General features: G+C 37.4%; 1 protein-coding gene across 1 annotated transcript; it reads left to right on the top strand.

The window, feature by feature from the left end:
- The first annotated feature begins 13,365 nt into the window (after nucleotides 1-13,365).
- Nucleotides 13,366-16,639, top strand: LOC147634857 (putative glutamine amidotransferase GAT1_2.1). The gene is made up of 7 exons (XM_086803424.1): nucleotides 13,366-13,722; nucleotides 13,804-13,966; nucleotides 14,432-14,781; nucleotides 15,073-15,252; nucleotides 15,412-15,639; nucleotides 15,741-16,004; nucleotides 16,129-16,639. Exons 2-7 carry the CDS (start codon nucleotides 13,873-13,875, stop codon nucleotides 16,369-16,371), a joined length of 1,359 nt encoding a protein of 452 aa, XP_086659550.1. The 5' UTR covers nucleotides 13,366-13,722; nucleotides 13,804-13,872; the 3' UTR covers nucleotides 16,372-16,639.
- The last annotated feature ends 5,269 nt before the right edge of the window (nucleotides 16,640-21,908 follow it).

Below are 21,908 nucleotides of genomic sequence, written 5' to 3' on the forward strand. Positions count from 1 at the left end.
ACAAGTGACAACAAAGAACCAGTAATAAGACAGTAATAAGACAAGTGACAACAAAACACATCTGCAAAGTTTCATCAAATTAAATTTTGACATTATGTATACATGCTATTTCAAATATACTCAAATTGATAGGACCTTTGGTGCCACAAGATATAATAAGTGAAAAATATAAATATACTACTAGAATTTCATGGATAGAATCCCATTACAAAATATATGTGCACTAAAAGTGTTATAAATACATCTATTTTCTATGTGGATCTGGCGGTCACGTACGCCTACTATAATTCACTAGCAACTCCTCACCAACACGGAACGATCTAATAGCATTGACTAGAAACTCCTCACCAGCACAACGGAACAATCTAATAGAATTGACTACAATGTATCCTGGTACATCTCGACTCATGTGCAATGGCTCATTGACCAGTGTCACACTCCACAAAAGTACAATTATTTCTTTCATTCCTCCCTCTGCTCTACTGTTGATTAGCTTTGATATATTTCCTTGAGTGTAAGGTTTGCCACCATCTATATACAATCTCTCTAATTCATTATGGGTAATGCCTCTTCCAACGATAGAGGCAGCATTAGCACAGAGCCTGTATGTGATCATACCCTTGATGTAGTGAGCAAGTTGATGCCATGGACCCCATGAATAGATAGGTCCACAAAATATTATAAGAGTGACCTTAGAGTGAACTAGGACATGTAAATCCTATGCAATAAACAGACCTCAACCCTCGCTGATAATCGTATCTGGCGTGCGATTACATAGCGAGCACCCCAGAAGCTAAAAACCTCTCCATTAGCTGTAAGTGATGCTCCCAACAACCAGACGCCATAATGTCTGTGATTATATGCCTTTATGAGAGGTAGTAGGCAACTGGGTAAGGAATGATCGCAAGATGTCTTGGACTGAGAACCATGAGGTAATTGGTGCGAACATGCCTCCATTTGTAACTAAAGAACAGCTTGACTGTGGCGCGTGCAAGGAAGCATAGATTGATCAAGCCCATGAAAGCCATCATCATCATCAGAAAGATGTACAATTGGATTTGGCCATCATGATTGTACCTAAATGCATGTTATATATTACTTTGTCTATCAAGATCATATAGAATTCAAACGAGTCAATGTAGAATGCTTAGAAAAAGAAATATCAATTACCATTGGTTGATCCTATCTCTCTGGTATTGGTGCATCATGACATCTTCCAAACTCTAGCTCGTGGATACGGGACTGTCATCGTGTCCATCGGTGAGTTCCTCGACAAACCATACACCAACATGGAACTCTCTGCTCATAGTATGTATGTGCCTAATCAACTTCATGCTGCACGGATCTAGAGGACGTCGTAGAAGATGTTAATGGAGACGAGGACACACCTCCTCAACGATGAGTCGAAACCTATTTACCATTAGAACAAAATAAAAATTACATCAACTATTCATTAAAGTCAATTATGTATGAGTTTGCAGTGTAAGTATTCATAGCATGTTCAATGTTTTTACATCATATGAACCTAGTAAGTATTATCTCTAGTTGTAATCTATATTTAGACTTATTGTTTGTTGTAACCTATGTCTATGTGATATGAAATTCGATGGGCAAGTGTTTCATAGCTCAATGTTTTTACATCATATGAACCTAGTAAGTATTATCTCTAGTTGTAATCTATATTTAGACTCATTGTTTGTTGCAACCTATGTCTATGTGATATGAAATTTGGTGACAACTTGATGGGCGAGTGTTTCACAGCTCACAGTTGTTGATACATGCATTTATTTTTTATTCTAACTTCTTGGATATGTGACTTTAAAATGTGCAGGAGATATCGTACAGTGGCGGAGAATACCTGCCCCACTAGAATGCATGCTGAGTCATGGAGGAGCTTTCGGCGAGAGATGCGACTCAAGACACATTGGGATCAGCAAAAGGTATGTAATATTTACTCTCTAGCTATGTACTAGTGTATGTCTTAAATCTTAGGTCTATGTACATATGTTTTTTGATTTGGAACATATGTCTATAGGATGGAGCATGAGCTAGGCTACAGGCTGGGCATACATCACATCCTGGAGGGATGGGCAAGAAGGGCTTCATCATTGCCACTTTTGTATGTTCATAGTAGAATGTTTACATTTTGCCTTGTACGTGCATTTAGGTGTGTATCATATGTTCTTTATATCAACCAATAACTCATGTGGTTTTTAAATAATAGGTGAAGGACTATGGTCGCAAGACCACTCCTCGTCAGGAGATAGAGATGGCCACCTATCAGGGTTATAGGCATCTGAAGACCCATCTACTTTTGTAAGTAATCTAGATTAAATGTCATTCGACTTCTAATTAAAGTATTCAAACATCAACTAATTAAATTTTCTAAACCGTAGGAGTTGCACGATAATGAGGACATGATGGAGTACCATTGGGTGCAAATCTATGTCAATGAGTAACCTACGTCAGGGGACCATGCTCCAGAGGATGATGAGGGTACAGATCTTGGAGAGACTAGAGGATCCTCCTCCTCCTTTCTCTAGATCCCCTAGCTTGTTTCGAGCCCCATTTTGTAAACGGAGGCGTTGTACAGAGTTATACGTACTATTGCCCATATACATGAGTATAGGATTAGGTAGACTATGTCGGCCTTACATTCTACCATTTGTAGACATTTGATCACTTTATTTACTTTGTACTCTTGTATGCTTACATATATTTACATGAGCTTTTATTTTTGTTCAACTTTGTGCACAAATGTAAATTGTTGAAGTATAATTATGTGCTTATTGATGTTATAATCTGCCATGTTAAACTGATCTTTTCTCACTTGTGTGCTCGACCTTCGAGAGAGATTTATTTAATGTGTGCTCAATCCAATTTGAGTCGAGAGAGGGAGAGAGAGAGAAAATGAGTACTTTGATATTGTATGTATGTGTGTGTGTGAGAGCGAGAAGTATTGTAATGAGAGAGACATAGAGATAGAGAGAGAAGCATTGTAATAACAGAGACAAAGAGATAGAGAGAACTGTCGTTCTAAATAGTGTACATGCTAGAGCAATAGAGAGAACTGTAGCACTCTACAACTAGTTTTTAATTGTTTAAAATATCCATTGTGTGTCGCTTATGCAATGCACATCATCGTTTACACGATGCACTAAGACACCCACCCTTTAAGAGGCGCACATCATCGTTTACACGATGCACTAAGACAGCCACCCTTTAAGAGGCACCCAAGCAGTAGAGGCGTCATGTAGCGACACCCATAGAGTAACGCATACAAGCATCACTATCTACAGATGGGTTGTACAGTGTAGTGGGTGGAGGCAACGTCACATTTTGTGCATTGCAAAGCCCCCTTGCAACAATAAGTTGTTGTGTCATTTGATCAACATTAGATTGAGATGTTGCCATATGCATTATAGCTCAATGTGGTTGTGATGGGGCTGCTAAAGATAATTAAGCATTAGAAAGGGTTTGCAAACACGTGTGGCACTGTGACCATAACGTCCACAAAAAGTACAATTACCATTATAGTGTGCCCATAGGACTGGACACTCATTGGTCAAATGTCCTTATCGGTAGATTAAGCACCATTGAAGCTCTCTCCTTGGGTATATAAGTATGTTTTTAGGGGGTCTATCGGCATTCGTTCCTTCTTGGAGTGCTTTCATGAAATCTATGAAATTCATCTTTGCCGCTAAAGTGTTGCCTTTAGCAAGGGGTTTAACTATAGAAGTGCTATGTCCTGTGACCCTAGAGTAATAGATTTAGAATCCAATGCTTTAACTCCTTTGACCATCAGATTATCTTCTAGTTGGATTGCATTTTTGTGACTTCATCCTCCCATGTAGTGATCCCTCTAATGACTAATCCATTATAGATTGCTTCATGGTTAAGCCTATGGATGAATCTATCCAGCAATTGATTAGTCGAATAGCGTTCATGCGGAAGGAAATGAGAATTCAAATGGGCTGCTACCCCTCCACTTGTGAAGTTCCACCCACCATTAGACGTATGAGTGGGACTCTGTGTTGCCACCCACTATTTTTTGCATAGTGCCCAAGGGGTCCCTTATGCAAAAAATAGTGGGTTTGGGTGGGGCATCATTATCATGTGGCATCCTATGTGGGTGAAACTTTGTGATCGGGTCCACGGGAATGCTACCCCTACACTCGCAAAGTTTTAGCACCATTGTTTCATGACATCGAAATTATTGGGAGCCTAGAGAGCTTAACTGTCCAAACAAGGCACGGGCAGGGTTTAGGGGACGGCTAATGAAATATCTAGCCGACTCCTCTTCTTTCGTCTCAGCTTTGTGTAGCTGAGAAGCTACACCCTGTGAGACTCCTTCACACACAAATTGTTTCAAGAACAATCTCCTAAGTGCAGTGAAGTTCAAGTGTTTCTCGACCATGAGAGTTCTATACCAGTCTCCCCAGCCTTACCATCTAATACTAGACTAAAGACGTTGGTCTTGGAAACCTCATTTTGTTCTCCTAGGGCCTCACACACTTGACCAAATACTTCCAAGTGTCTCCTAGGGTCACCATCTCCATTGAATTTATGAGTTAGCTTGGCTATCTGGGTAGCCTTTCCATGGCTCTATTGACCACCATCTCTCACAGCAAGTGCTATGCTTTCTATTGCCGCTCTTCCCAAGGTCTATGCAAAAGCAACTAGGTCTATGGGTAGAGCTAGTGCTGGCATAACATGAGAAATGATGGGAGCAGGTGGAGGTGCAAAACGTGGCACTGCATGAGGATGCATTAGTCTAGACCCTGGTGGGGGTAGATGTGCTACATATAAGATATGTGCCCTAGTGGTGCCCCAAATAGGTTCTTTAGTCATGTGGGTATTAGGTGCAACCAGTCTTGTAGAGCAAGAGTTGGTAGTGCACTCACTCTAGGGAAGGTATGTTTCATGGGTGCACTAGAATGAGATGTGACCCCTCTAGGAATGGTAATACTAGATATGCCAGACATAGGGGGCTCCATGTGTGAAGTGGTGTTGGCTATCGTGGTAACCGTGGGCATATGGCTCAAAGGTAATTCTGTGTCAGCAGCCATAGGTGCCATAGTTTGTTGTGTGGTGCTTGCCACTAGATGAGGCAGTGTACTAGTATTGTCTTAGGTGGGGGCAGCTCTAGGATCTAAGAAGGTGAAGCTCATGCTAGTATGCTTCTACGTCCCTATAAAACATGGCCTTATGTGTTGGAAGATGTGGGTTGGTCCATGGTATAGTTGGATGATACTATAAATGAGAGCATCCACTGGGCTCAATCACAGGAGGTGTTACCATTTCACACATTATGACCATTCTTGCATTGGATGTCCCAAATTGCGCCATAGGTCTTTGGATCCTTTCATGTTCAACGACCCTATATATGCAATCGTAGAGATCCTACAATTGTTCCTCCTCTATTGTGGATTGAACAATCTCTTCCCAACTAATACCATAAGCTTGGCCTGTGGAAAAATCCACAAGAGTCTCTGTTAGTGCATCATACTCCCAATCATTTGTGAGAAGATGTTGATCCATGATTTGCAAGCCTAGCTCTTTCCCCCCAGAGGAAGACACAATGTTATTTCTTGTGTCAAGACTATCGGGCACTACTTGCATAGTCCTGGTTTGGGACTCGTTTTGGGTGTATTGGGTTGTTTGGGTTGCTAATCGATATTGTGCCCAATTACAAAGTCTCCTCTTCCTTTTTTACTTTAGCAACCTGGATTAGTGCCTCTATCGCCTGCACTTCTTCTAATGTCCTATCATTGGGCATAAGAACTTGTACAAGGGGTGGTTCGATGGTCACAATTGTAGCAGGTGCAACATGCGCTATATGGATAGGGATATCAACATGAATGCTCCTTGCTTGCAAACGATGAGAGTACACTAGGTGTCTCTCTAGAGTTAACCTCAACTCCTCCATCATATGGTCTGTAAATCGTAAGATTTGGTTCAGAGGTAGCAGTTGAGGCCAAACCTCTGAGGTATCTTGCTACGTGGTCAAAAAGACTGGTAGTTGGCTTGATTAGTGAGACCTGGTTAGGGTTCTCACTTCTTGGGATGGGGATGCTTCTATTAACTCAAAATCTAATGAAGTATCACTGGCCCCTAGTACAAGTCCTTATACAATGCTAAATTGGGTCTGAAGGTCCTGAGCCCAATGTAGGCTAGTACATAGATGCACTATCATCTAAATAGGCTTTTAATACACGCCTGGATCATAGGTGCATATGAATATGGGGTGTTAGGAGGTCATACAAATGCCCTGGATGAGTTTGTGATTTTTTTATTTTTATTGTTTTAAATTTTTTTTGGATTGTCCCAAGGTTTGGCACGTTTGGCACTAGCAATAGTGTATTTTTTCTGGGTCAATCAAGCGCTACAAGTGCTGCCTCCCATAGTTAAGGAAGCTCCTTAACTATGTAAAAATGTAAATTTTTTGTGGTGTCACAAGTTGCATCAACACGCGATCGCAAAACAACAGCCTAAAACATATATTAGGCAAGTTTTTACATATTTGTTTTTGCCCTTGGACCTTTTGCCGTTCCCCTTTTACCTTCTACCTTTTCACTTTTTTATTTTTTATTTTTTACATTTTACTTTTTACCTATCCCGTTTTACCTTTTCACTTTTCATATTTTTACTTTTTACTTTTTACATTTTTGTTTACTGTTTACGATTTGAATCTTTGGTTTTACCAAAAAGGGGTTTTCCTAGAATCTTTGACTTGGGGCTTGCACACATTAAATGCATCCAGCTACTCAAAACAGACTTTTTTACATTTTACTTTTTTACATTTTTGTTTACTGTTTACGATTTGAATCTTTGGTTTTACCAAAAAGGGGTTTTCCTAGAATCTTTGACTTGGGGCCTACACACATTAAATGCATCCAGCTACTCAAAACAGACTTTTGGACTTTCTGGGCTAGTGGCCTGAAAGCCTGCACGCATTAAATGCGGCCAGCCAATCAAGATGCCCCAAATTAGAGAGAGGAATAAGCATAATTAACTCATGTTAATTACACTAATCCAAAAATGCAGAATGTGCAGAAAACATAGAAATTTTTATGTATAGCAAATCCTCCCCTAATTTTTGTTTTTATCCCGATTTCTCCACATAAAGAGTTGAAATTGGGAGAAACACTATGCTAGGAAACCGATTTTGTGATCTATTTAACCAAATTCTTTCAATTTAATGTTCAATGGACTGTTTTTTAATTTCAACATTGAAAAATGTAAAAAAACCACAAATGTTAAAAAATAGAAAATGCAAAAAAACCATAAATTGAACTTGTAAATGATAAGTGGAAGGATAATTTACCTAAATGCACAAATTGCAGAGCTCACAGAAAATGCAACATACAGAAAGTGAAAAACATGCAAAAATTTGAGGAACATGTAGGAATTGCAAAATTTGAACATGTAGAAATTGCACAAATTGTAGATTTCAACAATAATGCCCACAATGCCACAAAATGGACATGTTTTCAGCAATTCATTTCTGCCATTCTTGAGAAAACAGAAAACAAAAATATAATAAAAATTAATCATATGCACACATACATTCAAAATGCATTGTGGGTATGCGGTGGGGTATTCCCCGATAGCGGCATCATTTATGGGAAGCCTTTGTACCATAGAAAGAGTGTAGGAACTAACCAAGGTCATGGGGCTTTGCCCAACCACACTCAAGAGAGCATAAAACAGCTCAAAAATATAATAAAAATTAATCATATGCACACATACATTCAAAATGCATTGTGGGTATGCGGTGGGGTATTCCCCGATAGCGGCATCATTTATGGGAAGCCTTTGTACCATAGAAAGAGTGTAGGAACTAACCAAGGTCATGGGGCTTTGCCCAACCACACTCAAGAGAGCATAAAACAGCTCAAATCGAGAAGCTAATCTTCCATAAGCTAGCTTACAATTATATGGGCAAGGTGTGTCACTCACCTCGTGAACACTTGTGCTCGAATTCTCGTAGGAGACGATGTTGCTTCTGTGTAGCCACACTTCAAAGCTCCACTCCAATGCCACCGCCGCACTCCAATGGAAGCTCAACCCTCCTCTCACTCAATCTCCCTCTCTCACATGCACTCACACATACACAATGAGAATATAGTAGCTCTAATAATTGAATTAGGCAAGCAAGCAAGCAAGACACACAAGAGAGCAAGAGAGTATAGAAGAAGAGCACTCTATTAGTTGCATAAGAGAATGAATGGTGAGAATACAAATTGACCCTTATCTTAGGCTCCCCCCCTCACACCTTGGGCAGCCATACTTAAAATATAGGTCCATGGCTACCCAAGGCCGCCTATGCTTGTGCCAACACTTAATCTAAGAATGCAATCTCCATAATTAATCTCGTGGCATGCCTTTCATAGACAAGCGGCAATTACACACGTAAAATATACAATGTCACCATTTTTAATCTCAACGGCCAAATGAAGTGACGGCTGCCAATGGATGGCATTGACACTCGAGAGGTGTCCAATGAGGATTAACAATGTATCTACATACATACATGCGAATATGTGTACATATATATATATATATATATATATATATATATATATATACATACATACATACATACATACATACATACATACATACATACTACATACATGTGAATGTGTACACACATATGTATATGTATATGTACGTATATGTGTATATATACATACACATATATATGTATATATACATATATATGTGTATATATATATATACACATATGTACATATGTATATATACATATGTATATATATGTATATATGTATGTTGAGACATGTTTTATAAAAACCTTTTTTTGCAATTATTTCATACCTCTTCATTACTATGGGTATTTTTTAGACCTTATAACTTATGTACAAATCACATATTTTTTCCATTTTTCCTTGTTATTTATCATACACATCACTATGTTCCCCTAATCATGTATATATATGTGCATTAAGTCTTTTCATTTCTATTGTTTTGTGGTTTTATTTAGAGTAATAAGTTTCAACCTACTAAGGGTAAATATTTACATTCATAAATAACCCTTGACAAACCAAGTGCATGCAAATAGGATATGCATTATTATGTAGTGAGTGAATAAGTCAATATTTTCCAATATTGTAATATTATTGGGAGGTGTATGCATGTCTTGCTTAAGATGGATACAAGGGAGTGTTGACATGCTCTTACAATTGGGTACTACTTTGAACTTGCATTAAAGTGCTAAGTCCATACACCATGTGTATTCACATGCCTTATTCTTTTGTGGGTGGTGAGTGACTAAGGAACCATCTTCCAAATAAAGAATGCAAAAATGAAGGGGCACTCTTGGAAGACATTTGTTACGGGATAGGTAAATTTGATTTGAATTTTTGAGCACTTTCCACTCGGAATTTGGCAATAAAAGTTCACGAACTACATTATTGTAGGTGTAAAATTTTTCTTTAGAAAGGTTCACGAACTTCAACTTTTCTTTTTAAAGCTTCTCAATCCGAGCTGTACACAAAAAGTTACTGGTAAAACACTGGCTTGCAACAATTTTGGACAGCTTGCTTAAATCTCTTCCTCACTTCTTCTCTTACCCACAAACACACTCCCCATTTTGTGATGTTTTCACCACACACTTGTTTAATATGACCTTTGAAAACCTTGCCTCACATGGAAAATTGTAATATCTTTTGGAATCTTCCTCTACCACCTTGGACCTAGCAACAACCAAGACTTAATCCAATTACAACCTCTTCATCAAACCACTTTAACACCGCTTATATCTTTGCTAAGGGAGTCCCCCTCCACCTATGAAAAGGGGGCATCTATCACCATCAAAAAACACATCTGTCTTCTTTCCTCCTTAGCCCTCAAGATTATATTAATCGCCTGCTTCCCAACACCCATGCCATCATAAAGTCCTTAGTCATCTCCCAATGCTCACTCCCTCATCCTAGCTCTCTACAAACCTCTACTTATTATCAACCCACGTACTAGTGCCTTGGGGGTGTTTTCTCCACCATTTGGGTATTTAAAATGCCACTATAGGTGTGTGTAACTCATCCATGTGTGATTAATGTATAGCCCACAAATTTCCCTCTCCATGTACTTTGTCTCCAATAACTAATAAGCAAGCTTGGCTCTACCTCCATTTGGTTTTGAGCATTGGTTTCATTGGTGAGTTGATGAATTAGATGACTATATTTTGTTCTTCCAATGTGTTTCTTTTTTAAGATAAAAATTCTCTAATGTTTATCTTGTGAGTGTGGTTCTCTTGGGAGGTGATATAGGCCACCTTTCAAGAAAATCCCCCTCAATGTGTACGTATATATATCCATGTGTACGTACATACATACATACATGCATGCATGTATGTATATATGTATGTATGTATGTATGTACGTACATATATATGCACACAGGTATATATATGTATACACACACACATATATATGTATATATAGAGCCATGCAGCTTAAGAGCTAAAATGTAGGCTTCATTTTGAAGCTTTGGTAGTTTAATAGAGTTTTATGGTTGCAACCTCTGGTAAATTTGTGTCATCAGGGCCAAAATTTGATAGGTGTTTTACCTATCAAAGGACAAGTTTGCCTATAAAAAATTAACGTGTCATAAAACATGCAATACCTTATAATTCCATTTTCACTTTGAAAGATAATAATTTGAAATGCCTTTCAAATGACCTGTTATTTTTATTAAAGTGGTTTTCATTTTTTGCTTTATATATATAATAGAATATATATATTTACTATGTGACATATCTAGTATTTATAAAGCCTAAATTATTTTACAAGGCTTAACTAATTGTTGGGACTCCTCAATGGTCATTAAGATAAACTTTGGCCCTGCTCTTGAACACTTCAATTATAATTTACCATTATCACATCGCTTTTTTCTATTCTTACAACATGATAAAGAGTAGCGAAAATGCAGTTCCAACTGGAGTGTTATGGGGTGCTTTGAATCACAATATGATTAAGATAATGAGATGGTTCTTTGAAGTCTGTGATCCTCATCTCAATCTTGCACCTCTCTATGCTTGCTTCTTTTTTCTGTCAAAAGTATGCGTGGCAAAAATTACCTTTTATATTTATGATTGTTTTTTCTCTAAAAACTATTATTCTTTTTAACCCATGATTTGATGGCAACTCTCTTGCAGGCTGATGACCTAAATGTTGTTGAGAAGGAGGCGATAGCTACAAAGTTGATGGGACAACATGATGTTGATGATGTCATGTATGCCAATATCAAAAGTTACTTGAAGAATATGAAAAATAAATTTAAGAGAGATGTTTTATTTATCTCTACTTGAAGATGAAGAAGCTATGCTTACTTTCTTGGTGAATTGGGAAATTGATAATAATAAAGTCCAATTCAAGAAAGTAAGCTATCATATTCTAACCCAAGATACAATAGAGCTTCTTGAGTAGAAAGGGAGGCGCCTTAACAAAATACAAACTTTAGCACTTGGTACTCTTTTTTGCATTTTGAGAGCGATTGTTTCTCTCTTTTTTGGTTTGTAAATTGTCTCGTAGAGATATATTTGGAACTTATTCGTGCTCTCAAGTTACTTGGTATCATACTTGGCGAGATTATTATGATCTATATTAGTTATCATTTTTTTAAAGTAATTTAAGTGTAGCTATTTAAGATCTTTGAAATAAATATTAAATGGTGGGATTATGCAATGTTATCTTTTAGAGAGAAATTGGGATGATTGGTATAATTTAATAGGGAGAGAGTACACTATGTGGACTAATGAGATTCTTTTAGTAGTTAGATAAATGTAAAAGTGAGTAAAGGTAGTGTTGGAAATGCTATAAATACTAGAAGATATGAGATAATTTGTAAAGGTTTTCAATGTTGATGTGTATTTCTATTTTTGTATGCTAAAGATGGATAAAAAGTGGTTTTTCTTTGTGATACTTTAAGGGTATTAAAAAATTAGCTTTTAAGATCGAATGTAAAACTTTTGTTTATACTTATAAATGTTGTACTAAATATCAACAAATGTTGTAATCTATTTAATATGAGTAGTTAAAAGAATTGTAAATTTTAAAGATAGTAGATAACCATAAAGATTGTATTGTAGACTAAAGCCATTGTTTTTATTTTGATTTAAAAACTAAAAAGATTTTAAGAGTAATTTTAATGTTTCATATATGTGAAACTAATCTTATATATAAAATCTTTGGATGTCACTATTTTTGTCACATGCAAAAGTTTAGAGAGATTTATTATTAAATATGTGAGAAAGTGATTCTCTTTTAGGCATTCAAAAGTGAATAACACATAACAAAACCACTATTTTTAACACGTCAGAAAAATGTCATTTTTAACATGTAAGAAAAACATCAATTGTAACATGTTAAAAAATATTATTGTTTTGAATGTTCAAAAGATTTATTGTGTTTTTTCACATGTATCAAATGCTTGGTTTTTCACACCTATGAAATGTTTGTCGTGTTTTTTTACATGTATGAAATGTTTAGTTTTTCACATGTATAAAATGTTTATTGTGTTTTTTTTTACATGTATGAAATGTTTTTTTTTTCACATGCATGAATGTTTATTGTGTTTTTTTACATGTATGAAATGTTTGGTTTTTCATATGTATGAATGTTTGCTTTTCACATGTTTGAATGTTGGGTTTTCACATGTTTGAAATGTCAATTCACATGTTTTGATTCTAGCATGTTTGAAAATTATATAATTTAGAACATGCAAATGATTGTGTAGAGTTTGTAAATGTTTGTAAGTGTTTGGCTTTCATGTGTATAAATATGTTATTTTGCAAGTATAAAATGCATGTTTTAATTTTAACATGTTAGAAATGGTAGTGATTTGAATGTGCTAAAAATTGTCTTATTTTTTTGCATGTATAAATGTCTCGTATTTTTTGTATGTAACAAATGTATATTCATAAGTTTTTTTTAAAAATATATATATAGTATATTATATAAGGACAATTACATCACGACCATCCTTTCATCTCTCAAAAGGTATCCATATACATTTAATGATTTCAAAATCAGATAGACTGCACAGTATTTAGTCTTAGTTCAGCCATTTACATATTGTACACACTAGGGTTTTAAATTAATATATTTATGTGTTAGATTATACATTGACACTTTAAAAGTGTGAGAGAGATTCCTCTCATGAACCTAGGAATTAGGTGAGCAATTTTTATATATAAAGAAATACATTACTTTCAAATATTTAAAAGAAGTTGTTGTGTATAATTAGGCAACCTTTGTACACCTAAGTAAGAGGAGATAAGGAGAAGGGTTGGTAGGACGGTCGTTATGTCTATCTAGAGGGTCAATGCCACGCGAGAGAAATGCTGTGGCCAAGATGTATCTAATTATTCTACTTAATACTAATCTGGAGGGATCAACGTGGCATATCATATGAATGATGCCATGGTATATATATATATATATATATATATGCAGCTTCTAGCGTAGCGCATGAAGATCAAATTGCACCAATTTGTTTCCAAAACCGTAGATTGAAACTTGCAGAATTCAAAGCGTTTGATTCAACCGCCAAAGCAACGTGGGTGGTGAGGTTAATTATTGCTTCCAATCTTGCTAATTGCGAAGTGGGCGGTTCTACACCAAGGGTTTAAGGCTGAAACACGAAGTGGGCGGTTGTAAACCAGAGGTTTAAGGCTGAAATCCGAAGTGGGCACTCCAGGTTCTGCTCAAATGCAAAGTATTAGATCAATATTTTGTGGCTAGAAGGCTCTTCACCTCTGCTTGTTTAATTTGCGCACAGTTCTGCCATAAGAATCTGGGGATTCAGCTTCCATCAGAGGCAGGAATATATTTCATATTATTAATCAGTATGGAAGCTGCAGCGGAGCTGGCCTCTGTACTGCCGAGAGTGCTCATCGTTTCACGAAGAACGGTGCGCAAAAACAAATTCGTAGATTTTGTGGGTATGTGTATCTCCACATTGCCTACCAAAAATCTTTACTTGTTATTTTAATTAAGCTCGCACACTATTGATTTTCTATCAGTTTTCGCCCTAATCAGTTCATCAATCTTTTGAACAGTTTTTTTTTTGGTACATTTCATTAGTTCATTAAAAAAATTAACCTTCTCTTTGATTAACTAGCACTGCATTTCTTTCTCATTTATCTGCATTAGGTTAATCAGTAATTAGCCATTATTTAGCCCTTATGGTGATTAGGCTAGGTTTTCAATTCTTGTATTTGTGTATAGGAAATGATAAGTAAGGGCTATAGGCTTAATATGGTGATTATTGCCCTCTATCTGTTGTGATCAGTATGTGGTTATACTGTAGTAGTCAAAGCTTCAAGGGGCTTGATAGGTTAATCTAGAACATGTCAGGCAAACAAGCAGCTTGATATAATTGTAAAGGTGTTATTCCCCTGTTGCAGGAGAATATCATCTGGACTTGATCGTCAGATATGGTGCAGTTCCTGTCATTGTACCGCGGGTTAGCGGATTGGATCTCCTTCTTGACAGCTTTGAGCCTATCCATGGGGTGCTCCTTTGCGAAGGCGAGGATGTCGACCCGTCTTTGTATGAGAGCGATTCACCAGCTCTCACAGTTGAAGAAATTGAGGAGGTAAGGAAGCTCCACAGCAGTGATACCTCCATTGACAAGGACAAGGATTCAGTAGAGCTGCAGCTTGCGCGGCGCTGCTTGGAGAGAAACATTCCCTATCTAGGGATATGCAGAGGGTCTCAGGTTCTCAATGTTGCTTGTGGAGGATCCTTGTATCAGGTACTTTTATCTCTTATGCTTTCTGACAATCATGTTTACCAGAGTTAGATTTATCTAGAAGTTGTCACACAAGCAAGCATTCTACATTAATACACATCCTCCCATCAAAGATTACAGTATGTATGTGTACTTAAAGGATCACATCATGTATGCCTGTATATATGCTATAAAGATTACACCAAGTATGTGTGCATGCGTATTGGATATTTGTGCGCATGTGTGTGAATGCGGGTGCGGGTGCGGGTGCGGGTGCACTTGACATAGGTCTAAGTTGAATTTAAAAATCTGCAGGATGTGGAGAAGGAAATCAATCAAAAGGGAAGGGTAGCAGTAAAGCATATCAATTACGATGATTATGATGGGCACCGACACCCCATAAACGTTGTCAAAGGCACTCCACTGCATGAATGGTTTGAAGGCTCTCTTGAAGGGAACCGTCCAGAGTTGAATGTCAACAGCTATCATCATCAGGTAACATTGATTTCAAAGCTCACACATTAAGGTGCCATCCACAGCTTTCACTAATCAAGCAGTTGCTTTCTTTCGGTGTAATTTGCAAGATGACAGTAAAGATAGCATGTGGAAGGTTAACTGGTTGAGAAACGTTGAATTTTTTTTCTGTCATTGTAGGGAGTTAAGAGGCTGGCGGCAAGGTTCAAGCCAATGGCATTCTCTCCATGTGGCTTGATAGAAGCTTTTTATGATCCGGATGTCTACAGTCCCGACGAGGGAAAGTTTATCGTGGGACTACAGTTTCATCCAGAGCGTATGAGGCATGAACAAGACAATGATGGAGAAGGTGCCCATTTGGTGTCAGAATCAGTTTTCGATTATCCGGGATGTCCTCGTGCCTATCAGGTAGATTGATTGATCATACATCTCAAATGATAATGCATAGGGGTTTTAAGTACTTGCTAGCTTTTTTTATAATTGACGCTTCCCTTCGTTACTTACTGCAGGAGTTTGCCAAAGCAGTGGTTGCTTATCAGAAGAAATTGCTGAGCTTAAAGCCAGAGAAGGATAGAGTGAGACTTAATGGCGCGATGGAAAAGCAACGGATGAGGCTTGTTCATAGCTTCTGCATTGCAAAGCATTTATATGATGAGCAGCTTAGTATCAGGAAAAATCGGAGCATGCATGATGGCATGCAGGCGCTCATGGCTCTTGAAAATTTCCAAGCAAACGATAGGAAGTACCTTGAAGTTGGAGCCAACTTCCTACAGGTTTATCCTCATTTTTCAAGTCCCATGTACATGTCTCCAGCTGATTCTTGCTGTGTACTAATTTTTGGCATGGCTCTTTTTTTGTTGTTTGGGGGGGGGGGGGGGGGGGGGGGGGGTGCTGCAGTCTACCAAAGCCACACTTAATACACAACAGGTGAAGATGCTGAAGCAGGTGGGGGCGACTGTCCGTAATTCATCCGGGTTTTTGGAGAGAGTGAGCCTTTTGAAAGATCGGGAAGTGAAGGCGAGAATGCTCTTAGAAAGGCTGGGAACGCATGAGCTGCATGACCTCCTTGAGTTCTACAAGATGATGGTTGGAGCTACTGCAGAAGTTCTAGAAAGTAGGCGGAGTAGAGGTGCTGCATGAAATCCTTTCAAGCTATGGCTACCCATGAGCTGTGGATGGAATTTAGAGCTGTACAAACATGGTGCAGAATATTATTTGTATTTACATTTCTTTTTTGGATATGGGTGTGCGTGGAGCTCCTATTATGTGTGTCTCTTCACCTTCAAGCACGCTTTTCTGCGCACGCGCGCGCGCACTTTCAAGCACGCTTGTCTTCAAGCTTTGTTACAAAAACGGTGTAGAAATCGCAAATACGCATCTGTGTTTTTATCACAGGAGCACATCTTTAGTCTGTGTGTAACCTGAAGCTGTTGATGTACTAAACAGCACTTGCATCTGAATTGTGAATGCTTATATGTTTGCTAATGGTTTAGTGCCTGCTTACCCTGTACATGCAAAGAAGCATGTCTTTACTTGAAATCAGTTCCCAAAACAACATACAAGCTCCTCATAAAAACATTTTAGAAGGTTGGATGTTTAGGGTAATGGACCAAGTCCCAAAACATTTCGAGTAAAAAAGCAAGCAAAACATTATTCTGTATTTTTAGAACTCTACCTTTTATGGTCATTTGTTGATGAACTTTGGCTACTTGTAGTCCTTGGCTTTAGCCTTAGTTTCTATGCGCATGCACGCACTTTGAGGATAGAGTTGCATTGGGTGTTATTAGATCATCATACAAATCCTAGCACATTTTATTTTCGTTTCCACCTTGTTTTTAATTCCTCTCATTTTAAAGGAGCTACATGCCATAGTGAAAGCCAAGTTTCTCCTCTTTTCCACATCTCATTGGAGTCGGGAAGAAAGCCAAATATCCATCCTCACCATACTTACGGTTAAGCAAATCAAATGGTGTGAGATGGAAGTGTGGTATTGAAGATGGATAGTTTGACGCATAACACACACAAAATTAGTTAACTAATGTGCTTGGGTAGTAGTTTTTAATAGCACAAAAAGTTAAGTTAAACACAAATACAAAAACTATAGGATAAGCACCAACATTCTCATCAGATGATAATGAAGATATTGTAGCACTTTCCAAAATCTGACAATAATGTACTTAGGACTAACATGCACCTAGAACAATACAAAGTGGCACCACCAATTGCAGTAGGTGAGTGGCTATGTGTCATGGACTTATCATGGGTAGATGAGATGTCCAGGTTTGTAAGACTTGTTACACAGGCAAGCGATGAGGCAAAAAAAGATAATGTTGGAGCCACATGATTCCAAATGGCAAGGGAATTAAAAAATCTTATGAAAAAATACTTCTCTTTTATCAAAGGCAATAGCGTTTTCTCTTCTGGCAATGTTGCCATACACGTTTGGTGCTCATGGCATGGCATTTGTCTTGCATAGAAGCATGTACATTACTGACTACTATTGAGGAGCTGCAACAAGCAATAGTGTTTTCTGTTGTTATGAAATTCACCATTGTTGTGCAGCCCCACCGGCGGACAGGGGCACGAGGGTTCCAAGGCATGGTGTTTGTCTTTCATTGAGGCCAAAATGTTGTTGTGACTACTCAGGAGCCGCCACAACTACCACGTAAGGGGCTACTATTACACACCATGGAAATAAACACGGTATTGGAGCAACCCATCGCATACAACTTCTCACTACAAGAGAATGAGGCCATACACGTGCAAAAGTACTAGGAGGGTGTCTACTCATATGGTGACCCCTTTTTTACGGCATGTAGGTTGAGAAATAGGGTTGGGTAGTGAGGTTTGTTGATGCATCTCTTAGAAGAGTCTGTTGTTGGGAATCTCCTCTTTGTTCGATGAAGACTCTATGTTGTTAGCTTCTTGGTTCTCAGATGTGCATTCTTGTTCTTTGTGTCCCAACTTCTTGTAATGGTCACTTTTTGGCTTGTGCTTGAGTATGCATTCATTTTGGTAATGTCCCATTCTTCCACAAATGAAAGCATTTCTTTGTTGTTTTGTTGAAGAGTGTAATTAAGTTTGACTTAAGTTCAGTTAGGTTACAAGATTGAAACTTGTAGTACTCATAGAAAGGCCCTTGAGAGCTTTCTTGATTTGATTGCTTCAAAATGACCCCTTTATTTGAGGTAGGTATATCTTGGCTTTGTTAACTCATGTGGAACAATTCTTGCTTGCTCATGTGGCATCCTGCTAGACTTACACTCACTCTCTACCTTTCTTATGGTCCATGGCACCAACAACATTAGTGCATGGTGGGCTCTTACTTTAGTAAGCCTGAGTCTAGTGTCAAGATCTTTAATCAAACCTAGAAAGAATAATCCACATAATTCTCTTTGATGTACAAGACATCACTTTCCATTCATCAAATCCATGGGAGGCACACTTCAACCATACCCTAACATCGATAGGAGACACACTATAACCATGCAAATACTCACCGCTCATATACCTACTCACAAATTTGATACCTCTATCATGGTTGGAGGTGATGATTCCCCATATTTTGAGGCGTTGGTCTCATTTCTTATTGTTGAAGAATTGAAGCTTAGGCTTAGTACATCTACTAGTAGCAATGAGCATGTAAGGTGCAAGATCCCTCGTACCAGTGCAGAGAGAAAATGTCTAATGAAAGAAAGTTGGTCATAAAATAATAAAATGGTGTATTATTGGAGGAAGGTGAATGCAGATAAATACCATTAATCATGCTTAAGGCTTGATTCTAATAACATAAGGCACATCGTATGATTAGGCAAAAGAGACACATGCATTAATGCAATCTATGCTTAAATGATGCTTGGTTAGATTGCCTATGCTTATTTCATGCTATGGTAAGGGTATACTATGGATACTTGATGTATTGAGATCATTGGGAGATTCATGGATGAGCATGAGTACATACTTGAATGTATGAATATTGTTTGTAAGTGATCTTACCATCTATTTAAGATTCAATAACTCTCCACATCACATTGTATTACACTTTTCATTTCTAGTTACTAGTGATGTGTGAGGATACCCTGGTATTTGGAGAAAAGACCGGAGGGAACATGGCTTGAAATCACCATGTTGTGAGTGCCATGGTAAAGCGGTACAGTGAGGAATTAGGTACTTGGTGGGAAAGACATGGCCCAAACCCTTGCTCTTGGATTTCAAGCTTGAGTAAGGGAGTTGGAAGAGAACTTGGCCAGGAGATCGGCAAGCTTCAACGTGCTTCATCAACAATCCGAAATGGCACAAACAAAGTGAAAAGGATTGCAATTGTTTCGTATATGCACATTGTCCATGCTTGGACATTGTTTGTGGTCAATTTTGGATTGAGATCCAGTAGCGATTTCCCAAAATTCGTATATGCACATTGTCCATGCTTGGACATTGTTTGTGGTCAATTTTGGATTGAGATCCAGTAGCGATTTCCCAAAATTCGTGCTAAAAATTCTTCAAAATGCAATGCCAAATGCTTATCTTGAGTCAATACATGCTATTTGACATTAGTAAGATTATTTGTGGTCAAGCTTGATGATGCATTGGAGACTGGGACAATTTTATCTATGCACAGGCAGTGCAGAAAAGCTTAATTCAGTCACAAATGGTGCAGGATGTTTTCAAGGGGTTTAGAGTGTTAGATAGCACTACTAAAGAGCTTTCTAACAAGCATTAGAACTCCCAATTCGGAATTTACAAAGGCGGTGAACTCCACTGCATTGTAGATTATACAAAATCTTGGCCCAGTTATAAATGCCTCAAGATGATGGAAAAGTGATCATATAGCATGAAAGTACATATTAAGATCTTTCCAACAAGCCCAAGCATGCCCGATTCGGAGACCGTTTGACTGGTCAACTCAAAGCCGGTGACTTTTCATTCGTCAACAAAGGTAGTTGACTTTTCATTGGTCAACAAAAGTAGTTGACTTTTTAGTTGACTTTTCAAATTGGTTTTCACACATCCTTGATCTACTCATCAAGAGCATTCCAATGACCCAAAGATCATGCAAATTGGGGTTCATTTGAGTGGTGTAGTAGAAAATGGGTGTGCAGCATAAATCTCAAAACAGAGAGGTATAACGCATATCCAAAGTGGGATCCAAGGTGGCATACATGTTCTACTCTCCATTACGGATGTGAAAAACTAAAGCTCATCAAATTTGGAGTCCATTTGAGAAAATACGGCCTATTTGATGTTTTGACAATTTTTAACCACTTAGAGCAAAGTTCTAAACCCTAATTCGGTCATGTGTGTGACTATGATAGTGAGGATGATAAAAGCTATTATGGGGACGAAGATGATTATAATATCGAGGATAGTACTTGCAATGGAAGTTGTGCCATGGATGAGGAATATTGCATTGAAGATGATACTTCCGATGAGGATAGTGACAATCATAAAGATTCAACATGTATGGATATTGATCAATGTAATGAAGACTATGAGTATGATCTTCAACATTTTAAAAGGTATGGAAGATGCTTATATCTATGAGAATAAAGCTGGCTATGATTCTTCCTATGAGGTTACTCATAGAAATGATGATTGGATCCATAAAAGTGAAGTTGAATGTCAACTCAATCAAGGTGGCTACAATTCTTTCTATGCGATCACTCTTAGCAATGGTGATTGGAACCAAGAAAGTAGAGTTGAGTCTCAACTCAACATTCTTGAGAGTAATCTTACGAACTCAATTGATGAGGATAGTGATGAATAGGATGTTGATGCTATGCAAGCAAGAAGCAATGTTTATACTAAGTAACCTTCTTCAACCATATATGGTATACAAGGACAACGCTTATCTCAAACAAGGCTAATGGGAGATTTTTCATTTTCAAGGGTAATGGGTGGAAATGTCTATCAAAGGCCTTTATCAATTGAGAGTCAAGACAAAGGAAAATATGCTTTTGAAGATATAAGAAGTATAGAACATTGTGGTGGTAATGTTCAAAGTCAAAAGGTCATGGATGCAAAAGCAAGATTAAGGTTTTCCATGATGTATGGACTTATGTATACAAGGTTGTTGAAACCAATGAAAGTGCAAGCTTTCTTAAGTATATGGTGTTTACTCAAGTGAGTAGTCTATGGTTTAAAAGAGGAGATTCATTTGCACAAACATTGTACTAAAAATAACTCTTTTGAACTAAAAATAGATTTCTTTATGCATCTATCTATGCATGAATCCAATTTAGTAGGAATTACACTTTTAGAATAAAAGAATTTCTCTTATGCATCTAATTTATGCATAAAATCTAATTATGATGAAAATCACACTTTTAGTATAAAAAATATCTTTTATGCACCCATTTATGCATAAAAATCACATATGATAAAAGTAACACTTTTATATTAAAATAATAATCTTTTATGCATACCTCTATGCATGAAATCCAAATATGATAAAAGTAACACTTTTACATTAAAATAATAATCTTTTATGCATACCTCTATGCATGAAATCTAAATATGATAAAAGTAACACTTTTTCATTAAAATAATAATCTTTTATGCATATCTCTATGCATAAAATCCAAATATGATAAAAGTAACACTTTTACATTAAAATAATAATCTTTTATGCATACCTCTATGCATGAAATTCAATTATGATAAAAGTAACACTTTTACAT

The sequence above is a fragment of the Cibotium barometz genome, chromosome 10 (assembly GCF_041138505.1).
Source record: "Cibotium barometz isolate CiBa-2024 chromosome 10, ASM4113850v1, whole genome shotgun sequence".
NCBI lineage: Eukaryota > Viridiplantae > Streptophyta > Polypodiopsida > Cyatheales > Cibotiaceae > Cibotium > Cibotium barometz.